General features: G+C 60.0%; 1 protein-coding gene across 4 annotated transcripts in view; it reads right to left on the minus strand.

The window, feature by feature from the left end:
- Nucleotides 1-476: 476 nt before the first annotated feature.
- The window catches only part of PACSIN2 (protein kinase C and casein kinase substrate in neurons 2), a 135,550-nt gene continuing 123,427 nt past the window's right edge, over nucleotides 477-12,599 (minus strand). For all 4 annotated transcript variants that reach the window (XM_047866823.1, XM_047866825.1, XM_047866826.1 and 1 more), the window contains exons 7-11: nucleotides 11,003-11,123; nucleotides 8,166-8,287; nucleotides 5,753-5,875; nucleotides 5,145-5,341; nucleotides 477-2,249 (exon numbers count right to left, since the gene is read on the minus strand). In XM_047866823.1, coding sequence (XP_047722779.1) covers nucleotides 2,137-2,249; nucleotides 5,145-5,341; nucleotides 5,753-5,875; nucleotides 8,166-8,287; nucleotides 11,003-11,123 — 676 coding nt within the window. In that variant the 3' untranslated portion in view covers nucleotides 477-2,136. The remainder of the gene's footprint in view (nucleotides 2,250-5,144; nucleotides 5,342-5,752; nucleotides 5,876-8,165; nucleotides 8,288-11,002; nucleotides 11,124-12,599) is intronic.

Consider the following 12,599-nt stretch of genomic DNA (forward strand, 5'->3'; position numbering starts at 1 on the left):
AGGGAGGGTGGAGGGCCCCACAGGGATTTTAGTGCCACAGGCCGGCTGGGACTCCTTGGGTAACTATGGCTCTAGGAGCCTCCGTGTCCGCTGCAAAATGCAATGGGGAGCCTCATCCCGCTCGCGGGACGTCCGGAGAGGGGCATGTTATCTGCAGGCACCGTATGAGCAGAGCACAGGGCCCAGGAAGTGTGTTCACAGCAGCCCAGGTGATGGACGGTCGCTCATCTGGGTCCAGCCAGCCTGTCTACACCGGGGAAGCCCAGGCCACAGCGTGCGGGTTTGGGGGAAAACCCTGAGGGGTTCAGGTGCCTCAAATCCCCAACCTCTTTCTTTTGCAGGGGACATAATAACCCTTTGGGCAGCAGTCCGGTGCCTGGGATCTCGCCCAGCTCCAGAGCTGGTAAACGCTGACGGAGACACGGTCGCACCGCTGACGGGAGCGTGAGGCACACACGGCTCTGAGACGGTCACACTCACGAGATCAACTGTTTATTGATTTTTTTCCTAAAATACTATCCATTTAAAGAAACTCCTAACTGAAAAGACTTGACAATTTTTGGTAGATCTGTAGCAAAGGAATGAGGATTTCTGCTGGTAAGTTTTCATGACAAAACAGACACACACCCACTTTCCAAGCAAGACCTCAAGCTCACTGGAAACGTTGAGAAAATGCATAGCTTGTGATGGCGGCGGCCATTCCAACAATGTCTGAGTTACACAAAATAAAGGTTTTCCCTCCTTCCCTCCCTCCCCTGCCCTGTCATTTCAGTGTGGCTCCTGCCCCAGCACGTCTGCTCCCGATGACCACGGCTGCTCAGAAGAGACCCCCGTGCTCTGGGGTGAGACCCAGCTTTCGTGCACTCACGAGGAATAAAGGAGGACTGTGGACCCTGCGGCTGCCGCGAAGACACGGGAGTTTGTACAGTGTTCTGCTACGGAAAGGACTAAGGCTAGTCAGAAGGTGGACCCACGGCTGGCCGGCGAGGACACGCTTCCCCACAGCTGTCTCCGCTGCAGAGGCCCAGGGCCACGTCCCGAGCCCAGAGGAGGCCTGGCCCACCGGCCAGGCCTGTGCCCAAATGTCACAGTCTTCAAGCAGTTCAGTTAAACCCACTGTCAAAAGCCGTTACGTCTCGTTAAAACAGTAGGCGAACTCTTTAGATTCTCTGAATATCCAATAATATATACAGATATACACCGCGAGAGAGGACAGTCTGATGTAAAGCATCTTTGGCTACAGATGCGTGTGCTTGAAAAGTCAGTCTTACTTTTTAACCTTCCAAATTGCTGACAAAATCGTTAACCGGCAAGAGTAGAATCTTAAACACAAATAGGATGAAAATAGCTTTTAAATATGGCGACGCGGGGAGTACGACGTAAGGTTATCCCCGAAACTCGTGGAGGACGCCCCGACGCGGACAGCATTCACGGCCGTGTCCAGCCTGATGCGCTCCTGCCTTCCCACCGCTCTCTCTTGCCTCCCAGGCCGCCCGCCCCTCTCGATGAGCCGCGGCAGGACCTACCGGGCAGCACGGAAACAGACCCCCCCCCCCCCCCCCCCGCAGGACTGGTGTATATCAATCTGTGCCATCGTTTAAGCACAAATGAGTGGAAGAACAGGCATGTAAAAAAAGCATCACTGTACACAGCCTTTAAACGAAGGACCTCGAAGTCCTCACTCGAGTGAAGCGTCCACTTGAGTTGCAGGTGAGGAGACTCGTCGGAGAAAGTCATCGGCGGAGCGAGAATCAGAGGAAGCCACTGCCGATTCGGAGGAGGGGAGGAGGAAAGACGAGGGCGAGACTACACAGATCTGTGAAAAGCCAGCACAGCACGCACAGCGGGCGGGCCGGGGGCCGGGGCGCTTTTCGTCCTACTGCGGCTTCCTGCGCTCAGACCTCTCCGTCGGCACCGCGTGCGGGAAGGGCGCCGAGTCCCGGGTGAAATGACCGGCTCGTCCGCCTTCGAGAGACACCATGAAGCCAAGAGCAACGGAACCGTCAGCTTTTGCAGGAAAAGGAGCAGACGCTCACACGGCCGGCTGGTGCCGGGGGTGTCGCTGCCCGGGCCCGACGGCCAACGGAGCTCCCGGGACCGCTGCCTCCACCCTCCGCCAGCCAGCCGGCTGGCCCGTCACTGGATTGCCTCGACGTAATTCGCGGGGTACAGGCCGACCTGTCCGTTGTCCAAGCGTCCCTTGCACCAGCCCTGCTCATCCTCGTCCTCGATCTTGGTCAGCTCGTCCCCTTCAAGACAAGGAGGGAGCGGTCCCGGTGAGCGGGTGGGTGACAGGCCGACCGCCCGGTTAGAGTCGCCCTCGCGGCTCAGCCCCCACCCTGGGCCCACGGAGGGTCTCGGACCTGGGGGGAAGGGGCAGGCATTCTCTGGGGGACAAAGCGGGGCCTGCGGCCTGGTTATTTCTCTACTAGGTTGCATCTGACGCCGTCCTTTCAGCCACAGGGGCCTCTGAGAGGTGTCATGGCTGCCATCTCTCAGTGACCCTAAAACAAGCAGCTCCCACAGACACTGCAGAATTAAATGCCACAGGCCCGTGCTTCCTGACTGTCCCAGGCCAGGTCAGAGGAATCCCTTCCGAGGGTCCACACCACCCCTCCTCCACCCTCTCCTGCTGTCCTCCCTCCTGGGCCCTGGCCCACTCGGTCTGGTATCTCCTCCAGCACTTACTGCCCTGCCTCATGCCTTCGTTTCATCTGTGTCCAGAGCAGGCTGTGGGAAGGGCAGGGACCCATCACTCGGTCCCCAGCGCCCAGCTCGGGGCATTTGTCCTCAACCCCCCTCCAAACACTATGAAATGGAAGCCATTCGCCGCGTGTGTTAGTGGGGCTGATGCACGTCTGGTCTGTTCGGACACGGAGGAACCACGAATTCAAGCCAGGCCCCGGGCAGCGGAGGAGATACACTCATGAGAGGGGACAGAGGGAGGCCCGGTCCTTCCAGGAGCCAGACCAGGGGGACGAAGACCAAAGGTGGGGTCGGGGCCGTGGTGGGGGAAGGTCCAGGCCTGGCGGCCAGAGGGGGCCAGAGCCAGGGGATGGGCGAGGAGCCACCTTGCGGAGACGCCGTGGGAACCCGCAGCCCGGACTTTCCCGGGAGCGGGGAGCCGGTGGGAGCCGGTCGGCCCGGCTAGGAGACCGGGCAAAGCGCCCTGCGCCTGGGCCCGGTTTCCTCATCTGCAGACCGGGTGCCGGGAGGATTAAGCGTCAGATCGGGGAAGGGCCGGGTGGTGGCCGATATGCAATGAGCAGCTGCCGTCACTCCCACGTGGGGGTGGTTTTTCCTGCAGCCGCTGCGCCCGAGATGGGCACCGGGGCTGCTCTGTTAGCACTGGCCCCCGCACAACTCTGACTCGGCAACATCAGCAGTGAACACGGGGCGGAGGTGAGCGTCACGAGCGGTAAACTCTATCTTCTCCTGTCCTTCCTGCCCCCCACTGTGGGCTCCTGGCAGGGCCGACGCTTCTACAACTGGCTTTTCCCTCATTCCGCCTTGTGTGCCGCCAGGCTCGCGGGTGCACGGCGAGACCAGCTCCGTGACACTCGCACGGGGTGGCAAGGGCGCCAGGGAGAGGCTCCGTGGGCACCTGAGCCCCCGAGGAGCCGCGAGCGCCAGTACAAGCTACAGACGGAAGGAAGCGGTGGCAGCCGGGGGCAGACGTCACGTTACAAATAACACAGAAAACAGACACGGTAAAGAGGGCAGCTTTCGGGCTGTGAAACATGAATTGGTGATTAAAAGCATGGGTTTCAGTCAGTGTGCTTTTATCAATTCACTCGGAGCAGAAGAGGATGTTTGTATCTAAAAGCTGTTGGCAAATCCAATAGGTGGGACTCAGAAAGAATGAGGAATTAAAAATGATTAAATCGAGGGGGTGCCTGGGTGGCTCAGTCAGTTAAGCGTCTGACTTTGATTTTGGCTCAGGTCATGATCTCACTATTTGTAAATTCGAGGCCCACGATGGGCTCTGCACTGACAGCAAGGAGCCTGCTTGGGATATTCTCTCTCTCTCTCTCTCTCTCTCTCTCTCTCTCTCTACCTCACTCTTTCTCTATCGCTTGCTCTCTCTCAAAATAAATAAACTTAAAAGGAAAAAAAAAATCAATGAACAGATGAAGTAAGGGGCTAATGACCACTAGATCTCAGAAACTGGGCAGAGATGCGTTATGGTGCTTAAGGACTCTCTACAAACGGCCAGGGGCACCTGATGACCAACCCCGGGCTCGAGGGTGTGGGGCCAGCTGCCGGCCTGCCGAGCACACGACACGGCCCTCCGCCCCACAAGCTGGGCACGGGGGTCCGTCCCAGTGCACACTGCAGCCTGCGCTGGTTGAGCTCATCCACCTAGAGGGGTAGGTGCTGGATCTGGGGTGTCTGTGAGGAGGGAGCAAGGCAGAAGGAAGGAGCTTGGCTCTCTGTGGGCCCACGTCTGTGGGCCTCCTCTGAAAGGCTCTAAGATAGGCTCTTTCAAACTGAGGGTTGCAACCCATTTTGGCAAGTTGCAACCAGCATTAAAAACAAACAAACAAACAAACAAAAAAACAATAAAAGACAAAGGCTAGAAAATCTGCGGCACAGGGCTCCCGTAATCTGGATCCAGACTGTTCTGTAAAACAGAAGTTTCCGCTACTGGCAACAAAGGTGTGCTGGTGACAGAATGCATACGATGTGGCTGCAGGAGTGAGTTCAAAAGGCACTACCCTAAAACGGGACTCCAGGTGGCCCAGGGGCACACCGAGTGCTATTCTGGGGTCTGGGCCAGGAGGCTGGCTAAGGGCTCCTCTGCCAGCTGGGGGCGTCTCTGGAGACAGGCTTCCCCTGGGGACCCCCAGGGCTGCTGGGAAAACTGGCTGGTGCTGGAGACCAGCATGTCCTGCCCAGTGCCCCGCTGTGCCCGGTCCTCGGTCCTGCAAGGGGTGGCGCCTCAGGCAAAGGCACCAGGGCGCCTCATGCCTTCTAACGTGTGGCACTGAGCACCTGCTGCTTTTGAAATGTGGCGGGAAGGACCGGCAAATGAAACTTGCAGGAGTTTCCCAGACTTAGAAAAACAAAGACACCCCCTAAACCCTAAGCCCCTAGCAGGTCGGAAGCATCCGCCCCAGATGCCCGCCAGGGAGCCCACCTACCAGCCTTGAAGCTCAGCTCATCATGCTCCTGCCCTTCATAGTCGTAGAGGGCCCGGACCCGCACTTCTGTCCCCGAGGTGGCATCCTCGTCAAATGGGTTTGAGTCCCCGTTGGCGTCCGTGGACGAGAACGGGTTGTTGGACTCGTCATCTGACCAGTCAGTGGGGTAGCTCTGGGTCTTCTCGTAGCTGCTCACGCTGCAAGAAAGGAAGGGTTGACCCGGCGTCCCGAGCACGGGGCCGGCAGAGGCGCGAGGCCCTGCCTGGAGCCTCACCCCTGCCAGGGGAGGCCGCAGGGCCCTGGGGCCGGGCAGGGGGCTCCTTCAGCAGGAGAGGAGCCCCTCGGCACACCTGTCTCCCTGTGGTGGTGGCGCGAGGGCCTCGACGAGGGTTAGCAGAGTACAGAAAAGAAGCAAGCACGGATTATTAACGGGTGCCCCCCCCGCCCAGCGAAAGAGGAGCCAGAGGCTGTCCACACCGGCAGCCGGGCACCTCCTGCAGGCCTCGTGCATTGCTCTGAGTGCCAAGGGGGCAGGAGCCTGGACAGAGAGAGACGAGAGACAGAGAGCGAGCAAGGTGGAAACCGGAGGGAAATGTTTGTTCACCAACTTTTTGGCCTTAACGTCCTCCTTCTCACTGACGGTGCTCCCCGTGTCGTCCTCGTCCTCGAAAGGGTTGTAGTTGGACAGTGACTGTGCTGACCGTGTGGGGTTGCTCGGGACACTAAGGTCACTACAGGGAGAGAGACAGCTTTCAGGGGACCCCAGCTCGGCACCCCGCCCGGGGCCTGCATGCTCCCAGCTGCAGGATCACAGGGCCAGGGTCTGAAAGGACACATCGGCCACCCCCGCCCCGGATAGGAGGATATGTTGTTTGAGTGGGAACATGGTCTTAGCAAAAACACTTAGTGACATTCTGGTGGCTAAACACACTTATGGCGTCTAAGAGAGAACGACACTGCCATTTCCCCTCCTTGCCTCTGGACGCTGGCTATCCTGAACAGGAGCCCTGGGGTCGGGACAGGCTGCCGCTGGAGCACAAGTCATGTCTGGGCTTTCGGCTTCTCCCCACAGCCCCCCAACCTGGCCCCCGTTCCCGATGCTGTGAGCTGGCGGGCCAGCCTGAGGGGCTCAGCCTGGGGAGCAGACAGCCTGGGAGGCTCAGAGCCCTGCTGCAGAGAGCAGGAGGGAGGCCCCTGGCCCTCGCCAGACCCCACAGCACAGCACTCTCCTCCTTCTGACTACAAAGGGTCCGGTGGCCTCCTCCCCACTTCTGGGGTTAGAGCTTTCAAAATTGGCACCAAAGCCTACTGAAGCCCTTTCCAAGAAGAAAGAAGGAGCCCTTTCGTGCTCCACAGAGAGAACATCCATCTGCACAACTGTATCAGCCGCCTACTGGGTGCCAGGCCCAGAGGGGACAGACTGGAGAGAAATCTGACCCAAGCCAACAGCCAGGACGGGGGCCAACAGCCAGGACGCAGTGACTGTGGGCACAAGGCGCAGAACAGGATGGCCGAGAAACGAGACAGGCCCCTAAGAGCCCCAGCACCTGACTGTGGAATTAAGCTGCAGGGTGGGGCTTGTGGGGCCAGCACCGCCTCCTGCCGCCAAGTGGGGGACTGTGTGCGGTCGGCACCCACAGCGCTGGATGGATGGCCCAGACAGAGTGGGGGTGGGGGGCAGCGCACAAATGCTACCAGTGACCCCAGGTGGCCAGCCACTGCCTCAGTGGCCTGGCGAGGGGCACCGGACCCAAGCCTGGGCTGTATGCCTGAGGCCAGCAGGCCCTCCTCCCTCCCTGGCACCTTTCTCTTTCTGTAGGGGGCTGGTGCTGGGCGGCCCCGGCTGCCTAGACTCTCCCACGCCCTCCTCCCCGACCCCTGGGCTGGTGTCTCACCCTCCACACCCCTGCGCCAATCACACAGGTGCTGGCCTGATCCCTGGGACAGCTCGTACTGCTCTGGCCACTTCACCAAGTTCACCTGTCCAGATGGAGGCACAGCCATCTGAATGGTGAGCCATCACGTCTGCCCAGGAAGCCCGGGTAGGAGCTTCAGTGCCTGGGGATGCAGAAAGGGCTCCGGAACCTTCACGGACCCTCCCGGGAGGCACAACCGTGAGGTCTATCATTACCGTTGTGGCAGGGAAGCCTCTGGGTGCGGAGCCCGTGCGGCAGGAGTGGCCTCTGGGAGGGGCAGCTCTGCAGAGGACAGCAACACCTGCCCGCCGGGACGCGGAGGCCCGGGGACAGGCCTCGTCCAGCACACGCTTTCCCAGAGGTTCCATGACCTCAGCATCACCTTGTCTATCCAAACTAGGTTTCAGCAAACAGTGACGTGGGAAATAAAATAACCAACGCTCTCACCAAAGAGGTGACATGTGGGGGCCTGGGTGGCTCAGTCGGTTAAGCGTCCGACATCGTCTTGGGTCATGCTCGCGCTCCGTGGGTTCAAGCCCCACGTCGGGCTCTGTGCTGACAGCTTGGAGCCTGGAGTCTGCTTCAGGTTATTTGTCTCCCTCTCTCTCTGCCCCTCCCCCACTCACATTCTGTCTCTCTCGCTCTCAAAAAAAAAAGGGGGGGGGGTGGGACACGTGACAATGCTGTCCTGTGCTGCCCCCCACTCCCAAATCAGGCCCCTGCACACGGCACAGGGAAGCAACCTGGCCAGGATGCCCGGTCCCACCGGAGGGAGCCACGACAGCGACTTCCACCTGCCCGTGTGCCAGTGGAGATCCACAACGACCAGCCTCTGACATCGGCTCCCGCCCTCACTTGGGGCCAGAAGCATGTCTGTGGCAAAGGCTCCCTTCTCTGGGTCCTTCCACAGCTCTGGCATCAGGTGAGCTGATGATCCTTCCCAGGGATGCCCTCGGGCCACTACCCAGCAGAGCTCGGATGCCCTGGAAGCATCTGGAAAGACGTGTGTGTGGGGCTCCCTGCAAGGCTTCACTGGGGAGTGTCCGGCCCACGCAGAGGACCCAGGGGACCTATCCCAGGGGACGGAGGCTGCCCCAGTGCCCACCTGCTGGGCTTGCTCTGCAGAGCCTGATCGCCTGTCTGGTTGATGCCCGTCAGGGTGACCCCGTCAGTAGCCTTCTTCTTCTCTCTCCGGCTGAGAGTTCGATTCAGGTCTGCGGACCACTCCTGGGCAGCAGGCACCGAGGGAGAGAGACAGGGAAGTTCATTAGTTTGAGGCCACGTCAGTCTAACACACCGGCCAGCCAGCCAGTGGCCCGCCCTGCCTGCTTAGTGACACGTAGCCTCGCTGCCTCGATTTTGCCTTGTTTTGCAGCCGACCTCAGGTTCCTGGCACCTTCCTACTCCCCCCTCCTCACTGCTAAAGGTGGGGACTTGGGCCTGTGGTGGCCTGGTCTCGGGAGGAGAGTCTGGCCAGCCAGCACGCAGGTGTCCAGGGAGCTTCCCCATCCGGCCCCTGCCCACGTGGCACTAAGCCTCCGGCCACCTCAAGCCACCAGGGGTCGCCAGAGGCCTCGCCAGTTTCCTTGAGCCTTCCAAATTAGCTCTTTCAGCAAAGATCCTTCCCATTTATTCCCTAAAGTGTTTCTGGCTCCCAGGGGAACAGGAGGGCTGGCTACAGGACTCTGAGCAAGCCTGCAATGTGGGGACCGCACCACGGGGTGCAAACGCACAGGGCCTGGATGTCACATCACCAAAGGGGCAGATAAGCCGGCTCGACCTCACAGGTCTCCGGGAGTGGCTCCCTCACTGGTAGCAAGTGCTGGGGGGCTAACCGAGCAAAGAGTCGACTCCCCAAAGGTTCCCTAGTTTCCCAGCACGTAAACAGCTTTTATCAACTGCACTGAGGGACACTGGAAGCGGGGAAAAGGAAGAAGGGCCGTCCCTAACACGTGTCCCTAACGCGATCTTGCAGAAAGGCAGGTAACCCCACCTGTTACCAAACCACCTCCACTGAACTCACCCTTGGTGTGATCGAGGCCACAGCGTGGCCCACATGTACCTGTAGGGCCTCCAGATTAGAAGGCATCTTAGAAACACCAAGTCTAACCTGTCAACTTGTCAGACAAGGAAACTGAGGCCCAGACAGAAAACGTGACCTTGGCCACACAGAGTTGGTGGCAGACTTGGGCCTGACTCCAGATCCTGGTCACCTATTTGTTGATAATTATCTTCTCAACCAAAATCAGCTGACTCAGAGAGACCCGTCCCGACTGGGTGGGCTCCCCAGGGCCCACGTAATCGACACCAGGCCGGCCGGGGAAGGAGGGCCGGCCGTTCACGAGGACAATGACCAGCACGGGCAGAACTGCTGCCTCAGCTCCTCTGCCGGCACCAGGCTGTGGAGCCCACACGCAGCCCACGCGGGCTGGACACACACGGCACAAGGTTTGGAATTCAATACATTAGCCAAAGAACAGAAACTTACTTCATCCTGCGGCATGGAAAATAAAAACAAATAATTTCATTAGACCCTGTAATTTCATGACCCTGGAAGAACCATTAAGCACGTGCCACATGGGGTGCTGCTTCCCGGCCTGCAGGATCCACAGACAGAAGGGCCACGGTGCGCTCTGGCCGGGACACCCACCCCAGTGGGACGGCCTGTCAAGTCTTCCTTCCCTGACCATTCCGTTCCCTAAGGGACCGGTGGGGGGGGTGACCTCCTGAGCCAGCTCCAGAGAGCAGCACACGCCCCCTGCAGGGGGAAATCCTGGCTCTGTCCACAGGACACAGGTCAACTCGGTTCCTCCCCATCCACCGCCACTGGGCGGGGAGGCTATGTGCTTTCTCCTGTAGGTCCGCTTCCACCCGGGAGGGCCCTGGGGCTCTGCTTTGTGCAGGTGCCTCGGAGGAAGGGGCCCAGTCTGCTCTCGGCCTCCTGCTGGGAGAGCTCCTGCAGACAGTGCAGGGGGCCCGCCCAGCTTTCTTCAGAAGCTCCAGAAGATGGAGGCACACGTATGAGGCCTGACACAAGGGCCAGCACGGACCAGGTCACGACCCCCAGCTGCCCGAGGAGATGGGCGCCCGTGGTCCTCCCCATTTGATACGTGGGAACAAATGACTCGCTCAGCGTCCCACAGCTGGTAAGTGGTGAGGCCAGACCTGAGTGTAGCCTGTACCCTGGCAGCACTGGAGGCAGGGGAGGCCCCTCGGCCCTCGCGCAAGGCGTCCTTCCCAGAAGGCAGCACCCGCGGGCCCGCAAAGCCTTTCCCGGCCCCCGCTTCATCACAAGGTGCAGAGAATCCCTTCTCTCAGAGAAGGAGGGTGGCAGGACTCATGTGGGGCCCGATGGGGCCTGGCGACCGAGTCCTGTGTCTGGAAGAGACCCGAGGGCCTCAGGGCCTCCCGTTTTACACGTAAAGATACTGGAAGGCTCGGACCCAGGAAATCAGGAAAAGAGGAAAGTTAACCCCGAACCAAAATTGGTTGAATTTCCCGTCTGAAACAAGGCAAAGTGCCTCGCGTGAGGGGGAAGAAGAGCCCACTCTCCACCCTGTCCTGGACCGGAGGCCTGCCAAGCCCAGCTGCACGGTGGCTGCTCCCTTCTCAGCCGTCTGGCAGGGTGGGGCGGGGAACTGGGGCCCCCGCGTGACCTGTGGGTCCTGGCACTCGCCACCAAGAAGAGAATGCCAGTGGTCACCAAGTGACTGTCCGAATTCTTAATGAGAAGGGTCTTTACTGAGATTCAGAAGGCCCTTCAGTAGTGCCCTGGGGACTCTGAACATGAAGCTGGTTTCTAGAATAGCCATGCTTAAAGGCTGCCCCACAAACAGGGCAAAGGCCAGCACAGAGTTGAATGAGAAAGTCAGCACATGTCTCAACCTCATGGGCCCAGGCCCCTGCCGGACCAGCGGGGTCACGGGCACAGCCTCCTCTTACCTCAAACTGTGGCCAGTTCATGGACATGCCTGGCCCGTGGTTGGCTCTGAACCACCTCAGGTCCTCCACTGCATCAGCGGCTTTGATGCTCTGTTCCAGGTCGCGGTAAATGTTCTTGTAGCTAAATCAGAAAGAGGAGACAGGACCGTCTTGGAAGGCAGGGAAGGCTACCGTTCATCCCAGCCAAGAGCCGGGCCACAGCAGGCACGTGGTCCCCAGCCACACTAGAATCAGCTTCATAGTATGGACCAGGAGGTGCTGCCTGGGTCGGCGGGATGGCCCCCTGGCCTCCACGTGCACAGGAGACAAACAACGATCACGGTGCACGAGCCACAGCTTTGGCTTCCCACAAATTGGCTTTTTGTCGTTGTTATTTTTTATTTTTTGGCGGGGAGGGGCAGAGAGAGAGGGGGGCACAGGGGGTCCGGAGTGGGCTCTGCACTGACAGCACGGAGCCCCACGCGGGGCTCGAACTCACGAACCGTGGGATCGTGACCTGAGCCGAAGTCAGATGCTCAACCGAGCCACCCGGGGGACCCTTCCCACAAACTGGCTTTTAAACCAAACGGGCCAGGGCCTGGCAGCAGACTCACGGCCCGCTGGGAGCACCCTCTGCCCTAGAGCCTCAGAGGGAGCACGGCCACGCGACACCTTCCCTTCAGACGTCCCACCTCCCAACCGTGAAAGAGTAAGTTTCTGCTGTCCTAAGCCACGGGTTTTTGGTATTCTGTCACGACAGCCCCAGGGGGCCACTCGCCATCTACTCCCCAGGGAGGCGAGGCGAGCCCCCCCCCCCCCCCCAGCCAGCGGTGCAGCTCCTAGCAAGTCACGCTCCACAGCCGGCCTCCGTTTTCTCGCCAGTGAGATGGGAAATAGTGCCTCCCACTGTACCGACTCTCCTAAGGACTAATGAATGCCGGCAGGGTAGCCCCGCGAGGACTGTTTCTATTGTGTCACACAGGACACAAAAAGAACGTAATTTCCTGCGAACGACGAGCCTTAACTGGTGAGTCCTTTCTGAACAGCTCTGCTATATGGATGGCTGAAGTCCACGTCCACAGTTAGCCCGGACCTCTGTCCCAAAGGAGGCATCACGGGACCAAGGACGAGGCGAGTGTGGAAGAAACACTGCGGTGTCCACGTCATGGTTCAGAGCTGAGTCTCTGAGGGCCCATGCCGTCCAAGGGCCACTGAGAAGTCAAGGGCTGAGCAGGCAGCCAGCTGCTCTGGATGGAAGGGCCTCGCGAAGGGCTTCGAGGCAAGGTGGTCCTGAGGGTGGGGCACCCCAGCCTGGGAAGCACGGGGAAATGCTCCTGGCTTGATTTCAGATACGCCGCTGTGGTCGGTCCAAGCCGCGGCACTCCCTTCCTACCTGGGCCCAGAGCGCGTTCGTGGAGCTGGCGGTGCGTGGCCCGAGGCCCCCCGGCTCAGGCCAGCCGTGGGCCATCAGCTGCCACAGGCAGGGGGAGGGGAGGGGAGTACACCACACAGGCCGACCCCGTGGCACAAGACCCTCCCCGGACAGGAAAACTCAGCGGGGAGGAGGTCTTGGGACAGACACGGCCACCCCCAGCCCTGGTCTGGAGAGCAGTTACTG

The sequence above is a fragment of the Prionailurus viverrinus genome, chromosome B4 (genome assembly GCF_022837055.1).
Source record: "Prionailurus viverrinus isolate Anna chromosome B4, UM_Priviv_1.0, whole genome shotgun sequence".
Classification (NCBI taxonomy): Eukaryota; Metazoa; Chordata; class Mammalia; order Carnivora; family Felidae; genus Prionailurus; species Prionailurus viverrinus.